This window comes from Hoplias malabaricus, chromosome 15, assembly GCF_029633855.1.
Source record: "Hoplias malabaricus isolate fHopMal1 chromosome 15, fHopMal1.hap1, whole genome shotgun sequence".
Taxonomy (NCBI): domain Eukaryota; kingdom Metazoa; phylum Chordata; class Actinopteri; order Characiformes; family Erythrinidae; genus Hoplias; species Hoplias malabaricus.
This window is the reverse complement of record NC_089814.1, coordinates 31037376-31061192: the sequence shown is the minus strand read 5'-3', so window position 1 is coordinate 31061192 and position 23817 is coordinate 31037376. Positions and strand designations below refer to the sequence as shown.

At 40.9% G+C, this 23817-nt stretch overlaps 1 protein-coding gene and 1 long non-coding RNA gene across 5 annotated transcripts in view; one reads left to right on the top strand and one right to left on the bottom strand.

Annotated features, from left to right (window-relative positions):
- LOC136668185 (uncharacterized) overlaps positions 1 to 14359 on the top strand; it is a 30527-nt gene extending 16168 nt beyond the window's left edge. The window contains exons 2-3 of the long non-coding RNA XR_010795479.1: positions 13933 to 13972; positions 14116 to 14359. This is a non-coding gene — a long non-coding RNA (uncharacterized lncRNA). The remainder of the gene's footprint in view (positions 1 to 13932; positions 13973 to 14115) is intronic.
- LOC136668184 (glucocorticoid receptor-like) overlaps positions 1 to 23817 on the bottom strand; it is a 70137-nt gene that overhangs the window by 15155 nt on the left and 31165 nt on the right. For 3 of the 4 annotated variants that reach the window (XM_066645536.1, XM_066645538.1, XM_066645537.1), the window contains 6 exons: positions 16057 to 16223; positions 13072 to 13098; positions 7579 to 7695; positions 5831 to 6109; positions 3374 to 3518; positions 2803 to 2933 (listed from right to left, as the gene is read on the bottom strand). In XM_066645536.1, the coding sequence (XP_066501633.1) occupies positions 2803 to 2933; positions 3374 to 3518; positions 5831 to 6109; positions 7579 to 7695; positions 13072 to 13098; positions 16057 to 16223 (866 nt within the window). The remainder of the gene's footprint in view (positions 1 to 2802; positions 2934 to 3373; positions 3519 to 5830; positions 6110 to 7578; positions 7696 to 13071; positions 13099 to 16056; positions 16224 to 23817) is intronic. The other variant, XM_066645539.1, reaches the window with a different exon arrangement.

The window sequence follows — 23817 nt, the reverse complement described above, 5'->3', positions numbered from 1 at the left end:
CCTCGGGTGTCTGTCCGTGATGAGTGTGGTGTGTTCTCCCTGTGTCTGCGTGGGTTTCCTCCGGGTGACTGTCTGTGAGGAGTGCGGTGTGTTCTCCCTGTGTCCGCGTGGGTTTCCTCCGGGTGTCTGTCTGTGAGGAGTGTTTTGTGTTCTCCCTGTGTCCGCGTGAGATTCCTCCGGGTGACTGTCTGTGAGGAGTGTGGTGTGTACTCCCTGTGTCGGCGTGGGTTTCCTCCATGTGACTGTCCGTGAGGAATGTGGTGTGTTCTCCCTGTGTCTGCATGGGTTTCCTCTGGGTGACTGTCGTGAGGAGTGTGGTCTGTTCTCCTTGTGTCTGCGTGAGATTCCTCCGGGTGACTGTCTGTGAGGTGTGTGGTGTGTTCTCCCTGTGTCGGCGTGGGTTTCCTCCGGGTGACTGTCTGTGAGGAGTGTGTTCTCCCTGTGTCCGCGTGAGATTCCTCGGGTGTCTGTCCGTGATGAGTGTGGTGTGTACTCCCTGTGTCTGCGTGGGTTTCCTCCGGGTGACTGTCTGTGAGGAGTGTGGTGTGTTCTCCCTGTGTCTGTCTGTGAGGAGTGCGGTGTGTTCTCCCTGTGTCCGCTTGGGTTTCCTCCGGGTGTCTGTCTGTGAGGAGTGCGGTGTGTTCTCCCTGTGTCCGCTTGGGTTTCCTCCGGGTGTCTGTCTGTGAGGAGTGCGGTGTGTTCTCCCTGTGTCCGCGTGAGATTCCTCCGGGTGACTGTCTGTGAGGAGTGTGGTGTGTACTCCCTGTGTCGGCGTGGGTTTCCTCCATGTGACTGTCCGTGAGGAATGTGGTGTGTTCTCCCTGTGTCTGCATGGGTTTCCTCTGGGTGACTGTCTGTGAGGAGTGTGGTCTGTTCTCCTTGTGTCTGCGTGAGATTCCTCCGGGTGACTGTCTGTGAGGAGTGTTGTGTGTTCTCAGGTGTCTGTCCGTGAGGAGTGTGGTGTGTTCTCCCTGTGTCCGCGTGGGTTTCCTCCGGGTGACTGTCTATGAGGAGTGTGTTCTGCCTGTGTCCGTGTGAGATTCCTCGGGTGTCTGTCCGTGATGAGTGTGGTGTGTACTCCCTGTGTCTCCGTGGGTTTCCTCCGGGTGACTCTCTGTGAGGAGTGTGGTGTGTTCTCCCTGTGTCCGTGTGGGATTCCTCCGGGTGACTGTTTGAGGAGTGTGGTGTGTTCTCCCTGTGTCCGTGTGGGTTTCCTCCGGGTAACTGTCTGTGAGGAGTGTGGTCTGTTCTCCTTGTGTCTGCGTGAGATTCCTCCGGGTGACTGTCTGTGAGGAGTGTGGTGTGTTCTCCCTGTGTCCGCGTGAGATTCCTCCGGGTGACTGTCTGTGAGGAGTGTGGTGTGTACTCCCTGTGTCGGCGTGGGTTTCCTCCATGTGACTGTCCGTGAGGAATGTGGTGTGTTCTCCCTGTGTCTGCATGGGTTTCCTCTGGGTGACTGTCGTGAGGAGTGTGGTCTGTTCTCCTTGTGTCTGCGTGAGATTCCTCCGGGTGACTGTCTGTGAGGAGTGTGGTGTGTTCTCCCTGTGTCTGTGTGGGTTTCCTCCGGGTGACTGTCTGTGAGGAGTGTGGTGTGTTCTCCGTGTGTCCGTGTGGGTTTCCTCCGGGCTGCTGTATTGTTGTTGTTAAAAGGTATGTTTTACCAAATATTTTCTGTGTTTTTAAAAGATTTTCATCTGATCAGAGAAAAAAACTACAAAAAATGAGCCGTTACTCGAACTTTTAGACGTGTTGGGACTCCTTGCCTGAGATTTCTCCGGGTGACTGTGAGGAGTGTGGTCTGTTCTCCTTGTGTGTGCGTGAGATTCCTCCGGGTGACTGTCTGTGAGGAGTGTGGTGTGTTCTTCCTGTGTCTGCGTGGGTTTCCTCCGGGTGACTGTCTGTGAGGAGTGTGGTGTGTTCTCCCTGTGTCTGTGTGGGTTTCCTCCGGGTGTCTGTCTGTGAGGAGTGTTTTGTGTTCTCCCTGTGTCCGCGTGAGATTCCTCCGGGTGACTGTGAGGAGTGTGGTGTGTTCTCCCTGTGTCCGCGTGAGATTTCTCGGGTGTCCGTGTGGGTTTCCTCCGGGTGACTGTCTGTGAGGAGTGTGGTGTGTTCTCCCTGTGTCCGCTTGGGTTTCCTCCGGGTGTCTGTCTGTGAGGAGTGTTCTGCCTGTGTCTGCGTGTGTTTCCTTCGGGTGTCTGTCTGTGAGGAGTGCGGTGTGTTCTCCCTGTGTCTGCGTGGGTTTCCTCCGGGTGATTGTCAGTGAGGAGTGTTCTCCCTGTGTCCGCGTGAGATTCCTCCGGGTGACTGTCCGTGAGGAGTGTGGTGTGTTCTCCCTGTGTCTGCGTGGGCTTTCTCCGGGTGACTGTCTGTGAGGAGTGTGGTGTGTTCTCCCTGTGTTCGCGTGGGTTTCCTCCAGGTGTCTGTCCGTGAGGAGTGTGGTGTGTTCTCCCTGTGTCTGCGTGGGTTTCCTCCGGGTGACTGTCTGTGAGGAGTGTGGTGTGTTTTCCCTGTGTTCGCGTGGGTTTCCTCCAGGTGTCTGTCCGTGAGGAGTGTGGTGTGTTCTCCCTGTGTCCAAAAACACACGTTGATAGGTGGATTGGCAACTCAAAAGTGTTCATAGATGTGAGTGTGTGTCGCCCTGTGAAGGACTGGCGCCCCCTCCAGGGTGTGTTCCTGCCTTGCGACCAACGATTCCTTGTAGGCTCCGGACCCACCGCGACCCTGAACTGGATAAGTGGTTGAAAGACAACGAGTGAGTGAGGGTACCAAAGCTTTATATTCTTCATATCAATGAGTACTAACCTGTGCTGAGCAGGAGGAGGACTTTCATGCAGAGATACTCTTCATAGGACACTTGAAGTTTCACCAGTTCATTGGCAATCTTCAGCATCTGCCTACACTGTTCACCCATGTAGGGCAACTTCATCCTCTCCCTAAAACAAACAAAAACACTCACACAACTTAGCTCTATATTAATCAGCAAGACATTTTCATTGAGGCTTGTTCAAAGAAGCATTAAAGCTTGTGTGCAGTGTTCTTTCAACAGGGAAGGAAGGTGAATGGACGCAGCTGTAGCAGCCAAAATTGCATCTAATTTTTAAGCTAATTATTCAATAAAAAAAGTACAATAAATCTGCTGTCACAATTTTATTTCCAAGCGAGAATATGTTAAAAGAATGTGTTCACGGTGCATACAGGATTACAGCTGCTGGAGCCACTGAGACAGAAAAAACAAACACAAATCAGACCTTTCAGACTTCCTAAAGACCACTGACTTTAGTTTCAGAACTCCAACTACTTAAATGGACCATGCAGACAATCCGGAGGACATGTCAGAATACACATATTAGCATTAAAAAAAGGCTGAACTCACTCGTTGATGACAAGGTCTGGGGCAAAGCAGAGCATGCCTCCATTGCACTGCTGGTAGGACCTCCATCCAAGGCTGAAGGACATGAGGAACAACCAGGAGCACTGCAGCAGGGTCATCTGGTCATCCAGGTGCATGTTCCGGAACCCTGGACCAGGAAAACACATTGATACATTTTACCAACCACAGCTCACACAGAATAGAATTTAATACCAGTTACCACTGACCGACTGATTCTGTATCATGACAAGTTGAAAAGGTCTACATGACTTTAAAAGATGCATTTACATTTATTGTAAAGAGGGTTGAAATCTGCAGTAGAAAGGGAGCAAAGAGACACTTGGGCGTAAGTGTAATATGTAAAGTATATTGTTTTAAGGTATATCAGGCCTGAATGTTGAGGGATCTAGGGCTTCTGTTATGGTGTGGAGGCTATTTTCCCCAGTGTACATAGAGAGAAATGTCTCAGATATTCAAGACATATTTATCCTTAAAGATCTCTTTCATTCTGTAAGAAAATGTGGACACTACTCACACACAGCTTGTATAACCCACTGTGTGATCACAAATGCTTAAATTAATTTAGACACTATAGTAGCTGCCCAATGCAATACAATACTGTAGACGACAGGTCTTTAAACCCTGCCAGCATTGGGCTTCACTGGGGATCAATGAAACTCTTCTCTACAGTGATAGGGTCCAATCTAATATCTTTCCCTTCATTTGAGTGGCTTTTGTGATCCGGAACATATAATCTCTTTAATATTATCATGGCTAAGAGCTATCATATCCTCACAGAAATGTTCCAGCGTCTAGGCTAAAGACTTTCCTGAAATGTAAAGGCTGTCACTAATTAACAGACTATTTGTGTTGTTTATTTAAAAATGCCAGATGAGTAAATTTCTATACATTTTCTGGAGATAAGTCAAGTATATTTGAAAAAAAAAAAAAAAAAAAAAGTTAGGTCTTCCAGTTGTTAGTTTTAGAATCTTTTACCTCTACACTTCAAAGGTGAAGTGCTTACCGTTCTCTGGGGCTGTGTTTGCTCAAGCATGCAGCTCTTATATAACCTCACCCTTCTAGTCTTTTTTTTCTTTTTTAGACCAGACTATTCTGCTCAGTCCTGAGCAGTGGGAGAGAGTAAATACTTCCAACGATTAGCGAATCATGTGCATGCTTTATCACGCCACCGTACCGCCTGGCATGCTACAGCTGCTGCAGTTAGCACCCAGCTTCTTTTCACTAATATTTCCCTCCCTTACTTCTCAGGTTTTGTTAATGGTTATACAAGTAATTTGGCCTATTGCTAACACAGGTAACAACAGCCTTGTAGCCTTGCTAACTACAGATAACTTTTAACCATATTATTATATCATCTGTATCCTAATCAATCATTTAAAGAGATAGTAGAGAAAAAATGTAAATGTTTTATGTAGTTTCTGACATTGTGATTGTTATGTTGTTAAAATTCACAGCTAAAAGCTGCATTTATTACAACACAAAATGGCTTCCCAGCTTTAGTGGATCTCAGGTGTTATGTCATTAGACGGTTGCTAGCCTGTTGCTATGCGGATACTAAGGTGAAACTATTTGTGTTATGTTTTTACTAAGATATTTCATGTGTTTGCTTTGGGTTTGCCACAGTCTTTCAGTTGGCGTTTATGGTATCCCAGCTGGTTGCTAAATTGGTTTCTAAGGTATTTTATTAGTTGGTTAAGTTTTTCTAAGGTGTTACTAGGATGGTTTCTAAAGCATTCCAGGTGATTGTCAGTGTGTTACCAAATGAGTACATTGGTGGTGTTAATGTAGGTAGCCGCTATGGTATTCCAGATGGCTGTTAGGGTGGTTAATAAGGTATTTCAGGTTCTGTTTAATGTGGCTGCTAGGGTTATTCATGTGGTTGTTAAGTGGGTGCTGTGGTAGCCCATGTGGTTGTATCATTGTGACATAGGAATGGTGCACAAACATTGGTACCCCATTCATTCCTATGGGACAAATTTTGTAACACTAGGACCATAGGTCTGATTATTTTGTAAGACAAGTGGAGACATATTCAACAGAAACATAATAAAGGGAAGAATAAGAAACAGATAAGTATACAGCTAATAAAAACAGCAAGAGCAACAACTCTGAAATCTGAATCTGTTAATAATAATTGTTTAAGTTTCTAAAATAGTAACATTTGCATCTATTAGAGCTGCATTGTTCATTTATTGTTATCAGTCCAATATTGGAATTTCTGCACTGGCAAATATTTATATACCACGTGTCAAGACCTTCTCTGGAAACAAGTTTAGGAGTCAAAGTTCACGTGAAATGACCAAACATATCTGAAAACAGGCCTGATTCGAAACCACATGATGTATGGCAAGGTAAAATTATGAGCTATTATTAATACCAGCATCAGCCACAGCAAGGTACCATTATTCATCATAGGTGCATCCCTGGCATCTGTCTTACCTGGCAGGGCCTTGGCCCACTTGACAGCAGAGATGACCTGCCGACCGCCTAGCCTGTTGAGGGTGGTCATGAGGCGGGTGGAGGTGTCTGGGATGGTGCTGTCATAGCCTGCGTACACAATCTCGGGTTCGATGGCCTTGAGCAGGGAAAGCATTGTGGGCACCAGCTGAGGCATGGACTTGGGCACCAGCGAACATGCTCGTTCATCGGGCATAGGATGTGCAGTGTTGACCATAGTCTGCTGACCCTTTAGCCGGATCAGTTTTTTGTTTTTGCGCGCTGCAACCCAAGAATAGAGAACAAGACAGATAGGATTTTTAGACTACAGTTACCATAGCAGTCCCCCTTAAACCATTAGAGTCCCCACAATACCAGGCAAATCCAATGGCTTATAGCTCAAGATTTCTGGGTGGCTCACGCTGTCCTAATAATCAAACCGTGTACCGAACCGTGACCCTGGTACGAATACGCATACCCTTACACCCCAAACACAACAGCTAGCTTTCACAGTCGTATCTTCTGGTTGTACTTTAAGAGTTGCCCAAAAAAGCCCAAAAACGAAACGTCAACTATAATTTCACAGCTGTGATTTGCCTAAAGCAGTGCATGTCTCCATTCCATTGAGCTTCTGGATATGTTCAGCTGAGTTGTTTGAAGTTCTTTTTTATGTCCACTTGTTTTTCATCCTTTTCCTTTACTGCATTAGATTTAAAATGACCTGCTCCTACCTTCTTAGTGCTTTTAGATTTGTAGTCAACAGCCTTCCAGGGCATTTCAAATCTAATATAAATCTAAGACTTCCAGGTAAGAAGAAATGCTTGAAAATAATCATTTGATGCACCATGTTTGGTGGATTAAAGTTTGAGCTAAACTCCAGAAGATGGCCGACCTCCAGGTGCAGGACTGGGTCATTCATTAACTCTGGCAATGCATGCATTTTCTTTTGTGCCAAAAAAACATTTCAGTGGCCTTTTTAGAAATAATCCAGCTATATTCGCAATTTACTTATCATTCAGTTGTTTCAAAAACGAGTTGCCACTGCTAGAGACTTGTGAGAGGGTTTAATACAGGCCTGTGTGTGCATATTTACACATACCCTTCATACCCTCTCAGCCTTATCCCAGAAAAGGTGTAGTTAAATATCGTGACCAAATAATATGGTTGTATATTTTGATTACAAATCCCACTCAGTGTTTTCTCTTTGAAAATGCAATGTGCATTTTTCATTTGAGGTTTCCATCAAATTCAATCTCATGTCGTCCCACTTTTTTAATTTTCCACCATAAACGTTTCTATGGCAACTAAGAGCCTCAATGATTGAACCTCAGACTCTGTAGACTTGCCACTGCATAGACGTCATTCTACAACCCTCCCCCCAACCCACGCTTCAAACAAAAAAAACATCCACAGGTTTATACCCTCGCACGTAAGGCGATGAGACCATTCAAGCTCCATGAAGTGCTCCAAAGAGGCTGCACAGGCTATTATTTGTGGCACGCTACCATTTTCTAGAAAGCAGCACTGCTGTGGTCCAAAACTCGTCCATCACCTGCTCAAAGACACATCTTGGAGATGGAGGGAAAGAGCACTGTTGTTGTTGTGACCATGGACTCTTGTGGCGTGTGGTTGGAGTGAGGGGGGCACTAGGGCTAGATCATTAAAAGCTTTAATGTAGTGAGAGAGAGGGGTTTCCAAAGCATGGTTTGCTGTGTTAGACAACAGGCTACAGTGTGTTTGACTGATGTTACCTTCCAGATTCATTCCGGCTTGGAGACACTTCCGGAAGCGGCAGGCCGGGCAGTTCTTTCTGCGGATTTTGTCGATGATGCAGTCGTTCCTCCCCGCGCACAGATAGTTGTGTTGGCCTAAGAGGGAAAGGGGGTAATTACTGGCAGGCTGACGCGACTGTAAGAGGATTAGGGCCAAGCGCTGGACACACACAGTAAACACTCCCTGGAATGAACCCAGCTTGACACTGGTGTCCCAGCTGCTTGCCTAATGACATCTCAATTACATTTCACCTGTAGATTACTCCCCATCACATGCACCCACACAATGGACTTGAAGAGAAGTAAGACTGGGTATTTAATCAAATACAAAGGTCACAATAAGTCACAGTCAGTTCACAGACTAAACCTGGAATCTGTTAAATCCTAAGGTTGCACAATTGATGAGTTTGGGATCAGAGTTTAGCCAGCCCTTGTGTTCCAATGTGACAAATTCAGCAAATGAACAGTAATTGTGTGTGATTAAATGCATATTCACACTTTTACGAATAATAATAAGTAAAAATAACTTTGCATAGCATCACTGTCCAATGAACAACATCCATCTCCATTTTAAAATTTGAATGGAAGTCAATGTAAATATATTGAAGTCATTTTGGAGCATTTGTATTGGTTCATTCATCATTAAATTTTCACACAATGTGAAAGACAGCTGCTGTGTTCAAATGATGTAGTGAACTCAAATCAACAACCTTTTTTTCTTTGTACAGTGACGATATGACTGTAAATTTTATGTGGACAACATCTAAGCACCGCTGCGCTGGGTCACAGAGGAAATATAAGTCTTCTTTCCATATTTTGTACTACTTTAACCACAGGTTTTAAATTTAATTTTATTATTCAGTATTTTATCAGACAAGAATGTGTTACGTTATTGGTTAATGACAATGGAGACAAAGTTAAAGCAAACCAAACAGGAGTTTTATTTTGGGTTAGATTTCTCTATACTCAGGCTGTAACCTTAGAACAGGTCTAGCTAATGAATGTAAACCTAGCAACGTCCTTTGTTAACTGGCTGCCACCCAGGGACCTTCCACACCTTCCCCCCGTAAGAGGGACATTCCCACAGGATCCTACTTAAATGAAGCAGTATAATTACTGTACCACACAATGTGTCTTAATTTGACACTCTTGCAAAAAATTGTACACAGATGTAGATGTTGCTAACAACAGCCTTGAAGAGGCGTTTAATTTAATCAAGAAAATATAATCTGCCAAGGACCCCAACATCTTGTTTAATCTTTAAGAAAGAAAAACAATTAGCTAAATCAGGATAAATATTAATCCTTTAGCAGATCGTCGTTGAAGTAATTTTCAAGCATTTCTATTGGTCCGTTCTCATCAGGAAATCACACAATGTGAAGAACAGCTGCTGCGTTCAAATGATGTAGTAAAATAAAGTAGTAAAAATCCACAAAAATGGAAATGTATGATTTCTTTGGACAGCGGCGATATAAAAACAGTCTAACATTGGGTTAAATCAGACCAAAACTGTGTGTGTAAAACACTACACACTTCAGCCTGTAAATATCGCCAGTGCTGCATAATTTTACATTTTCAATGCTGCAGAAAATCCAACCTCAAGAAAAGTTTGTAAAAGAAATTTAAGGAATATTATGTAATATTTTACCTTAAAATCACTGGCCTATAATAGGAAGTGTAATGCCTCTGTCATTGCTACTCTGGGCTCATCGTATCAGAAACTGCACCATGAAACTGACCCTCTGTGCGATTCAAGCTAGTTGCGTAGGCCAAGCAAGTATGGTTAAGATGATTAAAATAGATACGAAAAACTATTTTTGTGCTGCAGGCAACTGAACTTAATTAAGCAACTGCTAACACAGAAAGGCAAAAACGTTCTGATAACACAAGGGACCCAATCAAGCTATTCTTGTGTAACAGACCAATTTGAACCATCAAAGCAGATATAAAACATAGCAAGCCGTATTCAAGATTTTTTTTTCCCAGCTGCAAGGACTATGCTTCTTCAAAGCCTAACCCAAATGAAAACGCGCTGTGACGAATAGAAATGAGAGTGCAAATCCCATCCAAAACAATAAGCCATAACAGCTGAAAGCTGACTGTCGCCGCTGTTTAGCGTAGACCTGAGAGAGCTTCTCCCATTTGGTGTGGGGGGGATACACAGTCCAAATGGAACACATGCACAATCTGGAGTGAGCAACAAAGGCTGGATGTGCCTTCTGGAGAATCATGCTTCTTTCTCTGATGTTGGAAATTATATTGTGAGACTGAGTGGGTGACATCTTATTCTCTGTTAGGGGTCTGGGATCATTTCTCTGTTTTACTTTCAACTAGAAGCAGAACTTGTATAGTTCATTATCAAAGTAAAGACACAGAAGAAGGGTTGTTTTCATCAAAGTAAGAGTTAAAAGTCAATCAATAAAAAACTAATTTACACAGTATTCCCTGTAGACAGCGCAGTGGTCAGTAAATGGAAACCTATTAAATCTTTTGCTTAAAACTTTCCTCCTCTCTTTATCCTTCTTTTTTTTATTAAATACTTTTTATTTATTTATTTTTAACACTCAAAGTGTCACTGGGTTTGTGAAAGGCACTTTATAGATTGAATTATTATTATTATTATTCACTGCACCAATCTGTATCATGTTGTTTGATATTCAAATACTTGTTTATATGATTCTGTCATTGTATGACATGTTTCCTTCTGCTGTTTTTAGTGTTTAACTGTTATTATTTTATAAGTACAGTATCAATATTCAAGAATATTGAATATTCAATATCAATATTCAAGAACATATGACAGTATCCTAAACTGTTGTGATCCCTGTATGCTTATTACATTATTCATATACAGTGGGACCTCTACTTACGAACTTGATCCGTTCCGTGGCCCGGTTCGTAATTGGAAAAGTTCGTTTCTCGAGTCAATTTTCCCCATTTAAAATAATGGAAAAGCAATTAATGCGTTCCATCCCCCACCCCGAAAGTCACCCTTTTTGCACTGATATATGTTTACAACACTCTCAAATTAGTAAAAAAATACATGAAGCGTTACTAAAAATAAAAAAGAAATACAGTGGTAACAGTAATAATAAAGAAATAAAAAAGGTTTTAAGTGGTTACACATCGCTACCTTGAAGACGTGACGACTGTCTGGAGGAGTAACACAGACACTGGCTGTATGACGGGAGGTGGGGGGTGGGTGGAATAACGGAGAGTGTGAATGTGAATGTGGGGAGACGAAGCGTAGATACGGCTTAACTTAGCACGAATTTCCATGTCTGCTATTTACACTAATGCTAAATTGCTAAAGCTACAATTTGCTAATCTTAAAAGCTCACTCAAGTCTGGGCGCGCTGGGAGACTCGCCTATTGGGGTCAGTGGCCATTTCCAGACGCCGGCTTGGCGGAGGCTCGGGTTCGTTTCTAGAGTCATGGTTCGTTGTTGGAGGCAAAAAATATTCAAATGTTCGGTTCGTTTCTTGGAAAGTTCGTTAGTATAGGCGTTCGTTAGTAGAGGTTCCACTGTAGTTTGCTTTCACCATTTTCCAGAATATGCTCTGAAGTTAATACGTGAAAAATATAAATCTAGAACACAAGTATTCACTTTAGATGAGGAAATCATATTATAATTTGTTTGTAATGAAATATTTAAACAAAACTAATGCGCTACAGAGGACAGAGGATTAGGGTTTTTTTTGTTTTTTTTTTGCTGGTTTACTGGTGTATTGATCATTTTAACTTGACATTAAATTCTCAGTGTATTACTGGATTTTATTTGGTTAGCTCGTTAGCTCAAGTCTATCACCAGTCTCATCAACTTTTTTTTTTACTAGTGTATGTAAATGTGTGTTTCACTGCACGGACTGGGTTAAATGTGGAGAACAAATTCCTCTGTGTGCAAGCGCAGTGGCCAGTAAAGTGATTCTAATTTGAATTCTAAGAAGAGTTTATATTTCTGGACTTCCTCGGTTATCTCTCCACAACTTGAACCATGTTCATACGATTTGGACCGATCACAGTTATTGAGGTCTGAGTTGATGCAAAATGTAGTTCATTTCCGGGGAGGTCTCCATCACGCTATGATGTAGGGTTTGGGTTGACGCGCTTAGGGTGGAGGTTTGACGCTGAAGAGTACATTTTTCTTTATGAAGAAGGAAACATCCACTACTAAAAACTAGGGATCAGTGAGCACACATGCCCAGAGTAGTGGGCAGCCCTAGCCACGGCACAGAAGGTTTAGGTGCCTTGCTTAAGGGCACTTCAGTCATGACCTGCCAGTTCTGGGAATTGAACCGGCAACCTTCTGGTTACAAGCCCAGTTCCCTAACAGCCCACTAACTCTTCTCCATACTACAGAGAAGAAGGGAAATATAATACATTCCTATGGCACCACATGTAAACTACGCTCTGTTCTAATTAGTGCACTACACCATTACATTGTGCACTACCTAAGGTGGAGAAAGATATTTGAGATTCAGCCCTAGTGTTGCAGCAGTGAAATGCGCCACAGATAAACACATACACACAATGGTGTAGGACACTCTTGCAGGCTATGGAATTGAGTCAAATGCAGATGCATAAATCTGCTTCCCAGGCACAGAGGTAGCTGCCGGTGGCTCTGTGTGTTTGTGTATATCCACTGCCCCTAATTACTAGTGTTTTTGCATTCACTTCAGTGAGACCAAAAATATTGTATTACTGGCTATGTTTCACATTTCATTCCTTCACGTTAATATGCAGTAACAATATTTCAAAGAGTTCACAATAACACCACCATGCATATTTCATAGTGTGGTATACTGTGTTAGCAAATACTGGCATGCAGATCTTTGGGGTTAATGCAGGGAATTGGTGCCATGAAAGAGAATCAGTGTATTGTAAAAACCTGAACAGATCATTTAGCCCCAAAACTGGAGCAAAGAAACCAAAGTGAGTCAGTCAAAAGAGAAAGACAATTTAGTTTTATCTTGCTGTTGCAGACTACCACTGCTTGGCTATTTCCCCTGCTCCTTTCCCTCCAGGTGCAAATTAAACTATTGCCTTCTTTAAAACTTTTCGGTCAGGCTGGACTCACCCTTGCGCTAGTGGAAAGCTTTCTAACCCGGTGCTTTCCAAAGGAAAAGCCACAGTGGTCTAATGGGTGTGCAATCATACTCTTGATACCATTGTGATGGAGAGTTAAAAGTTTCTCATGAATGCAAACTTGCGAGCGAACATTAGTGTTGTTAATAGGCCCTTGGATCTGTTCACCCCTTTCTTCTTATTGATTCACTGATTCATTACAGTGGCACAGTAATAGAGAATAATATTAATCCTGCTCAACACAAAAGTATTCTATGAATCATCAACAAATCACAAAACTCATGCCTACTGGAGTAGTGTAGTGGATATACAGCTGATTGGAAAGAGGGTGATTGAGGGAAGGACATAATGGGAAGCAGAAGTATTATTAAAGGTGAGTTTATTTACCATCTGTGTTTTGTCGTGCTCTCCATCCTTCACCAATGCCAGAACAACCGAAGAAATGGGGGAGAGAAACAAAAATAACAGATATAAACGTCTCAGTGCAACACAGCTCGAGGCATGTAGCACACATCAACAACAACCTGCAGGGAGCTAGAAGCGGCTGTTCATTTCCGCGACTACGTACGTGTGTTGTTATAAGTGTATTATGTCAGTTGTGTTTACATCTGTATTTTACATTCATATCTGTTATTTTTGTCTTTGACACTGGGTTGGAATGCTTGGGTTCTCCTCTATGACAGATTTCCATTCACATTTCAGCAAAGCAAGTTAAGACCAGATTTAACACTTACGTATCGGCTTGGTTTCCATGCATATCATCGGTGACAAAATAACACCAGACAAAGGAAGAAAATAGTATTTCAGGTTTCCCTAACAGTGCAATTATCCAGGCACTTTGAACACAATCCTTGGTTTTGTTCTAGCTCTCTCTCTCTCTCTCTCTCTCTCTCTCTCTCTCTCTAGTGAAACCTAGCTAGCAAAGGGGTGGTCATGCCTATTTGAATGGAAAAAAAAACCAATGCTTATCAAAACACTGTTTATCAAAACTCAAGAAATCATCAAAAGCCAAATCTCTATCTCCTGAATCTGTCGCACCCCACTCATTACCACAGACAATTTTGATGTGTTTCATAGTAAGAAGTGAAAGTGAAAATGTTTCTAACTGATGTGAATATTATTTTAAGAGTCTTTAGGAGGGAACAGACCTAAAAGAATGTGCTATTAAAGCTGTAAATCTGCTGTAAATGAAATCCTTTGGAATAGTGCCATTAATGAAACTGTGTGGACATCTTGTCTTTTTTCCAGTGGATGGTACCTACTCAGCACGGCTCAACACGCTTTTCAGGTCTGGTCCCTAGTCACTTCCACTAGCACAGCCCCCAAATTTGAAAATGGATTTTGAAAAGCACAACTATTGTGATGCTAATGTTAAGCTTAGTTTACTCATGTCTTACTCATTGTGTATTCATGGATTTTTTTTTTTTTTAGGAACTGAATACAGCTCCATGTCTGGATCAGCAGAGTTTTTTCGTTCCTTTTTGGACGTCTGCTTCTTGTTGGAGTTTTCCCATCAGCCACCTATCCTTTTTAAAACCCTTCAAAAACCACAGCGCAAAAATTAAAAACTGTCATTGTGAGTCCAATAAAAACAAACGCGATTACAGCTGTAAAGTTAGTGCTGGATGTCTGCATTCAGTGGCCAATCAGTGATCTGGTCACGTTTAGTCCTACATCCCTTGCTTGGAACAACACATGAGCAGGGACAAAAAGTACCGATTCCAGGTACCAGATTTGCCTAGTGGAAAAGCAAACAAGGTGAGACCAGCTGAGTAGGTACCAGACAATGGAACAGCACCATAATTGACAATGACTTATGCTAATTGACATACTGGCATCATGCAGAACAATAGTTCCTTCTGTAGGAGATTTTTTATTTTGCAGTTTAATTTACAAATAACATTTACTGTGTGATGATTTTAAGGTGTTCTAAACTAAAGGTGTGGCAGAAAGTGCAGATGTTTAAAAACTGACATATTCCATCATTAACCTGCTACCAATCTGTAAGGTAAAGCCAGTTTAGCTCACAGCATCCCACCTAACTCTAACTCAGAAGTGGGCAGTGGATATATTCCAGGGCTGCGTTTGCTTCTGTTCAAATCTCAAAAAAAAAAAAAAAAAAAAAAAAATTATATATATATATATATATATATATATATATATATATATATATATATATATATATATATATATATATATATATATATATATATCATAGAACTAGAACTGCACATCCTCAAGCCCTGAATCTTATGAGTGGTTCTTGCTGAGTCCAGTTGCACTCAACAGCAGTCGGAAATCTCTCACCTCAAGGTTAATTTCCCCAGAGGGAGTTGCACTCTGACAGAAAGCAATGGCCACTTTTACTGGGCCACTGGCCAAGGCAAACAGGGACATCTATCTACACGTACTGCAAGGTGAGATAGAAGCTGAATGATGGGGAAGAAGATCCAGAGCACTGCACTGGACCATGGTGAAGTGGTTTAATGGCGATATTCCACTAAACAATACCTACTGTACTAGACTGTACGCTCTCTTTTGTTCCACAGTCCCTAGGGCAAAACATCATCTGTAACGGGAACTGCAAGCTTTGGAAACCACAACAGCGGCGAGAATGTTAAGCTTTGTTTACTCATCGTGTATGCGTGTGTTGTTTATATTGTCCGGCTCAGAGCTTTATTTCACATAGAGGTTCGCAGAGGTTTTTTGTTGCTTGTTGCACTGTCCAGCTTTTACTGGAGTCCACCAAACCAATGAGCTTTTAAACCTCTTCAAAAGACCTTAGCATTATTTTACAGGCTGCCATTGTTAGCTGATAGATAAAACAAATGTGATTATTACTGTGCTGGAGGTCTGCATTTTGTCGCGGTCAACAAGTCTCTCTTTCCTATCATTGCTAATGGAAAAGGAAAAAGAAGAGGAGAGCCGAGCCGAGTAGGTATCATACAATGGAAAAGAGCAGTTAGAGACTTGAGCATTTTCATGAAAGCAGAAGTTAAAATAAGAGAATGGGGCAAGAGACAGGGGGTCATTGGAAGGTGTCAAAAGAAAAGAGGACCATCTTTAGCAACTGCCTCTGAGGACCCATGATATATCATATATCTACACCACAATAAAACAGAAACCATAAAACTTCAGTCGCAGCTTCGTCCTACACGGTGCAGATTAACAGCAAATAAACTGTTAAGATGTGAGTGAAAATAAAGAAAGTAGCACTGTGTGAAGAAGCGTATTCTTGATTTTGGAGTGTATTATTAAACATAATAAAACTAGAATTGGATAAATTAAAGGAATTGACTGCATATCTCCTAGCCTAGCGTTCAGTGAGTTTAAGTGAGTCATAGCACAGTTGTGAGATTCTTGCATGCTCACCTTCCACAGCTCTTTTAAAGAAGACTTTGCAGCTGCCGCAGGTAAGGACACCATAGTGGCACCCCGACGCCTCATCTGAACACACCAGGCAGATCTTGTGGGTCGGGCCAGCAGGCCGGGCCGGGCCAGAGGGACTGGAACTGTTGTTGTCTGGTCTCGGCACTGAACTACAAAGAAAACAAAACCAACGTGAATTTAACGATCAAACAATTCATCAAACATAGTGAGTATCACATCCGGTAGCACGTTACAAAACAACACCCAATTTATTAATTTCATATCTAATACTTAAAGTAGCACTAAGGTAACATTTAGTATTTTTACCCCAGGGCTCCCCCTACAGCTGCAGAGTGTAATTCACTTTTACAGCACTGTCCTGAAATCAAGAGGAGGAGGAGGGGCTGGTTTCCTACTCTCCTCACAAAAGTTACATAATGCAGTTTCTGCAGTGCTGAGACTGGCGCAGCAACCACTGATTCTTCCTATTACATGTTAGTGGATTAAAATGCTTGAAAATGTACTATGAAGGAAACCATGACGGAAAGTAATCAATCTATTTTAAATCTGTTAAAAGGATGCTGCGATGTCAATATTAAACATTGTTTTAGTAAGGCTACAGGGGATGGTGTCACTTCAAAATATGTATGCTCTATGACTAATACAATTATTATTAATATCCCCTGTTACAACCATCACGTCACTGCCTGGTCACAGTTATTTCTGATGATTAACTGCAATTTATCTCCACAGATGTTGGCTCTCACAATCAAATGTTTTCACTGCAAAAGCGTTATGACAAAGCAAACTCCTAAATAAAAGAAATTACATTCAAAGAGAGGTGCTGAGGATCACAAAAGGAAAAATTCGAATAGAATTAAGAGTCAAAAAAAGAAAAAATTAACGTTAATATTATTATGTAAACTTAAATAAAGGTGAAGTATATATCCCTATTATATTTTATGTAGCAAGCATACTAACATCAATGCACTATGGCCCCAATTTTAGTCTATTAAAATATACTTTAAGTGTAAGAGTCATCAACTTTACATTATATACACAGGAGTTCCTCGGGTTACGTCAGTCCCGAGTTACGATGTTTCGTGGTTACGACACATCTCCCATTTACTGTATAAAGCCTTGTTTCGACTTAAGTGGTTTTGCGTTGTAAACGTCGTAACGTGAACTTCGTGTTTGGTGTGCGCGGCGGAAGAAGACCGAGGAGAATAGGATAAGTGCTTACAGTATGTTATTTACGTACAGTATGTACGTATTTTCCGACTTAGACCAAAAATCAGGAACGGAGCAACGTCGTAAGTCGAGGACCCCCTGTGTATATATATATAAAATTTTATTTGTACTGCAGCTATATGTCTATCCCACTTAATTACTTAAGACTGTTACAATACTCTCAACCTTGTATCATACTGAAAACATACATATTTTACCAAAGACTATTGTCAATATTTGTAAATACTGTATACAAAAAAAATATGTGAATATCTGGCAACCCAGAGTGTACGTAAAAGAAACTGAGTATATGTGGTGAAACAGCGCCACCAGTGGATGGAGGGCTCACTGAGTTAACGTAAAATAAGTACAAATTATGTTAAGCAAAGTTTCTTCCGCGTACAGATAATGTTTGGGTATGTATGGTCTTTTAGTACTTTTACATTTTAGGTTTCTGTATTAATTGATTAACACTATGTACAGTTCTGCCCCCTTCAGGGTGTATTACCGCCTTGCGCCCAATGATTCCAGGTACGCTCTCGACCCACCGTGACCCTGAACTGGATAAGGGTTACAGATAATGAATGAAGTTATTCAACTCTAAACCACAAGCCAAATATACATAACCCTAACGTATAAAACAAGAATATTTAATTTTGTTTATGTGTATGCTGACATATGCATAACTTCAATAACCGTGACAGGCCTCTGTCGTACAGCGGCCTACATGAACTTTACATAGATTACTTACAAAGTTACTCGATTCAAAGAATGATCCATTGAAGCATAGCCCATTTTTGTGCTCAATACACAATTCAATCAATGCCAGACATGCCCTCTGATGTTCCTTTGTGGCAAGTGCCAGATACAAGGTCATGTGACGTGTACTGTCAGGCTGGTGGCATCGCTGATCCCAAGTGCCTTGCATTGACAGCCATATTTAGCCCCATCTGAAGGCACATTAAGCCATCTATCACCCGTATGACAGGATATTTAGGGCAGAGAAAGATAAAGACTATCATCATATCACAGCACTAATCCCCACCCAACTGTCTGAAATACCACAACAAAGGCAGATAATGCTTTCAGGTTGAGGACATTTCCACATTCGAGCTGCGTTTTGGGCCTTGTTAGTAGAGAATGCTTTTATTTGACACAGGTGACGACAGGGGTGGGGGGGTCCAAGAAGTCTGACCTAAATTCCGGTCAGGGGCAGTGTGGCATGGTCAGAGGAAAGACGACACTGTTCATAAAGAGGGCCAGCAGGCTGGATGCTGGCATATAGCCAAACTGCTTCACTTCTGAAACTATGCCTGGAATTGTGTACAACCCAAGAGCGAAGCAAATCACACTTTTGACTTTCAAGCATCTTTCAATGCTCAGTATAGAAAAGGGTTTAAACCAGTTAGAATTATTGATAATTCCCAAATTTGGGACCAAAACAATTATATAACCACATATTCTGATTCCACTTGCTCATGGCCAGCTGCAAATCAATCTGTGGCGCCAGCTTTTTCCCCATTTCACTCCCTGTGAATCATGTAACCACATGTTTGTGCTAGAGATACACTTGTGTACTGCACAGTCCAGGAACAGCGATATCCACTCTGAGCAAGGCCAAGAATTCTCAAATCTAGCAAAGGAGCAGCATGGTTCATCTAAAATAAAAGTAAAATCAATGAAGGTAGAGTTAATGCACTAGTAGGGCCGTACTGATGACATGGGTGTAAGATGAGTCAATTTTTCTCAAACCCAGCTCCTCTCCCTGCAATGGAGAGGGTCTCACAACACTCCTAACCACAGAAGACCACCCACTGCCTCTTTGCATGGGGGTTTGGGGGGTGTTAAAGGACCCCACAGTGTTGCATAACGAGGAGAAAAAACCTAATGCGCTGTTAGCCCTATTAGCATTTTTGTCATAGGATCTAATTGAAAGCTGTTAGCATGTTAAACTCCAAGGCATTTCTCTGCTCTTGTGACCGAATCTGGGTGAGTTATTCATACACACCATATACATGCTTTAAAAATTGTGTTATTTTACTAGTGGTTTGTTTTAGCGTGTAAGAGGCACATTGCTTATAAGGTAAATAATCTGATCCCACTCTCCCTGCTCTCTGAGAGTGTAACAGATTCTTGGAGGATGTTTTGTTGTGACTGTTTGCCTAAATAATTTCTATAATTTGGCTTAAAATATAATAAAGTTCTCCTTTTTATGAAAATGTCAGACGATCCGTGAAATCGCAGGAAATCCAAGGCCGAATCCGAAATGTCTAACTACACCTTCTGTAGGGCACAGTGTAGGTCATAAAATAATGGTTTTGAACTTTGAGTTAAATTTTAGTCAGCTTTATATTTTCTATTAAATTATTGCCTAATTACTGGGTGCTGTTTTTTTTTTTAGTTTTATTATCTGTGATGTGCACTATGTAGGGAGTATTTGGGACACAGCCAAAGCCTCTACTGACTGGCACAGATGCACAGGGCTCAGTTTCCAAAGGTGACCCATACTTATTTCCTTAATTTGAACATCTAAATGAGGTCTAAACATGTTGAAAAAAAATGTAAACATCATTTTTATTTGAGTAATGGATAATGTCTTCTGCAACCCATAGATAAACAACTCCACAACCAGACGCCCGGAAAATCATGAAATGGCAAATATATCAAGCATAAGGCTAATTCAGTTTAACTGTATGTTACAAACTCTGCATCACTAAATATATCACATCAAATAGCACCAGTGAAGGTGCCTTCAAGGCTGAATGGCAGTATGAATCAAGTAATTAGTTCCAAATCATCACAAGAATAAACGCAGAACGTACCTTGCATAACAGCTATTCAAACTTTGAGCCCTGCACATGCTTAAGCAAAATTGCAACAGGGAGTACTGTTCTACTGAATATGAGCACAGCTATGATTCAGCTGTAGGCATGATGAGTACTGAAGATACTCACAGCCATGCAGATATGCTGTAACAGCACGTAACAGTTCTATTTAGTGTGAATCACATTTCTTAACTTTACCCCTATCTCTTGGTCTTGAGTGTTATCTTGCCTTGAGTTAATAGTTGTAGTTTCCACAATCACATATATATCATCATCCACTCCAAACACATCTGTGACATGAAGCTGAATTCAGTTGCCTATTTGGCATCTTTTTGTTTGCAACCTCTAGTTCCACATTTGCAGTAGAGTAGTACAGGCGCTAGAATGTAAATGCTTTGCCATATAAAGTGGGATTGGAAGCTATTGAGACATTGGCAAAACATTAGTGATATTTTATGCTTGTTATTAAGTTAAAGAACATAATACAATGTTCATCAAATTTTTTAAAAGAGAAAATACGGATACTTGTTTCTTTCTTCAGTCGCTTCTGATCCACAAGATATTCATAGCTCTTCGTTTTACGTGTGCCCATGATAAATCTCAAGTGTTATAACGCCCTCCCCCTAGACACTTCAAGAAATGAGACACCGTTAACCCAATGCAAAACAGAGGGGGTAGGGCTAAGACATTAACAGTGACAAAATCTATGATTTGTTTGTTTACTTTGGTTTTACCAGAGAAACAGGGACTGCCCTGTTGACATCCAACAGGTAAACATTTTCCTGCACACTAGCTTGGTATTTTGTGTAGGTCTACGTTAGCACATGACTGCATTGAGATAGTGGAGTGGATTGTGCAAAAACATTTGTGTGGAAACTACAAGCTATCTGCCTGTGACAACCTCTGCAAGAGGATTTTTTATGCATGACGTTTATAGGATTTTAAAATTGATTTGCAAGGATCTACGATGAGAAAACAATGCCCTGAACAGAATTCCATGTCCTGGGTGAATGCTCTACCATGTAAATGACTTAAACCCACCAGAAGCCCAGATAAGCTGCTGATGCTGTTTATCTCCTCTATAAAATTCATGTGTATGTGATATTACTTATTGATCGGTTAATAGAACACCCCCAGTGCTGTTATACTCTGTATCAGCACTCATGGAATATCACTTGTCTAATCCAGTGACTAGCTTTTGTATTATTTTAATTAAAAATTGGCACAACTCTCTGTAAAGTTGATTTTTCTCATCTTAGTGATTTGCTGAGTTTTCCCAGATTTTAATTACTTTGTTTATTAATATATTCTGAAAAACAAATAACTTGCATTTAATGACAATTTTGACTGAAAATTAAACAAACATAGGGGCTTTTAAGGAAATAAAGTGTGGCACAGTTACAGACACTTCAAAGTCTACAGATAGACATGACGTACACCTGCAGTGTTTATGTGGTTTCTTTTGCAAATTGTAAGATGCTGGTTTGATCCTGGCTGTAGCCGTGGGTGGTGTGGGCCTGCAAAGCTAGCAACAGTTAACAACAAACAAATTAATTTACTAAACAGTTCACACCAACACACATTCACTCTTTTACTCACCAGTACACTCAACTCCACTCACATGCACATGCATATAATGAAGCAAAGTGACCTCTGTAATCAGTTTCCATTTTGCCACCTACACATAAATCCTGCCAGGCTGTGTTGAGCTCACCTACACATGACCCATAGCGTGCGTGAGCTGGCAAAACACTACTCAGAAGGGCAGAGGTGTAGAAGCGAATCTGATCTGGAAATTTTGGCAAGGCAGGTAATTTCACACCACCACACCACACACACACACACACACCATGTCTTTTTTTCCTTCAGTGCACAAAAGAGCAAGTCTCTTTGAATAAATTTATGAAAAATATAAAAATTTAGAATTTAATGATATTAATAATATCATATTACTCTCTAATACGTCCTAAATCTCAACTACGTTGTTCACCAAGCACTTTCATTAACACCTGCCAGCCATGGGTTTGTATAGTTTGCGATTCTCTTTAACGGTACAGTCTCATCAGGTCTCCAGACCACAGCTCATGCATCGAGAATGTGGTAACAGTGTGTCTGAGAATGACTATTTTTCCTAACCACAGCTTAGCAGTTGAAGCCACAAGCTCCTTTAGAACTTGACCTCTCAGCTGAAAAAAAATGCTCATAAAGGACACGACTGCTCTTCAGCTATTAACTGCACACTAATAGAAGCAGTGCCTTATCTTCAGAGAGTGCTCCTATCAAAGCAGGCTAACATTAGCATAATAGGTAGGCTAACACCTTAGAGTGCGAATTCATTTCATTACAGTGGTTGGACTGTTGGAACAGAGCCTTGTGAGATACACAGAAATGTGAGGGCAATGCTTAAGTTAGCAACACAATGCTCCACTTTCTTAGAGTTAATATGATAATGGGATTAGGCTTTTTTTCCCCCTCTCTTTCTGAGAATGGCATCATGATCCAAACCACACCTAACAACTTGAAAAGACAAAATGAAAACATTTGAGATCCAATATATTTCCAGCATTCTCATTTTAGGAGAAATTTCTGAGGAGATTAGATATGATAATAAGAAATTAGGGCTTTCAATGTTAACATATTAACATGTTATTTGTCTGTAAGATTTAATACAGTTTTTTTTAACACAAATTAATAATTTTACTAAATTTGGCCACAAATTCCTCCCAATTCACTCTTTTTACATAGCCTATTGACGTATTACTGGTTTATTTAAACGCAGCCTTGCTACTGTTGAATTTAGAATGTAGATTATATTATTTTTATGCTAAAATATGGATTAAATCTCATAACTTACTCTCTCACACACAAACATATGCTGCAAAAAGTTCAGCACATTTTTTTGTGACTTGCTTAATTCACAAATTTATATTTTATAAAGTTGTTAAAGCTGGAAATATGGGTGTTTTTTATTGTCTGAGCTGTAAGTTGCTGTCATTTTCTCATTTAAAGCTTGTGTCTGATGTTAAATCCCTCTCTGAAATTGTACTCAGCAAATTAAGATATTCTAATTCAAATATTGTAACAAAAAATACTGTGAAATATAATAAAATAAAAAGGATGCTTTCCTCTAACCAGTTTGTTACGCATACCACTCTAGACGTTTGTTCATCTCCCTCCCAAAATAATTATTACTCACAGAATATTCATGTGATAATAACGTAGGGCTGGATGATAGATTTCTTAAATTTCGGTCGATGCAACATAAATCCGATATGGATATGAACAGTATGAAATCCACTGGAAAAACGTCCAAGAACAAGAAACATGACATCACCACCAAAGACAAACCTCTGGGCTTTGTCAATATTAATATTTTTAAACTAATTTAATTTGAGTGCGGTGAACTGACGACAGTGCCCTGTAACGTACGACAGTCAGTAATAATGTGTAATGAAATATTGAAAACGTGTTTAAAAAATCATATCATTGTTATTGAAACATTTTATATTGCGATATATATTGATATTGAATTATTTTCCATCCCATTTTTTTAAAATCGACTGACACCACAAGAAATAATCCACATAAGCAAGTTCCAAACCTTATAATAAGGTGCACAGCTCTGGTGTCCAGCAATTTGGTGTATCCCTTACTCAAACCCAAATGCTTGGATGACAAACTGCACATCTGAACCTTCTGTAATTTACGG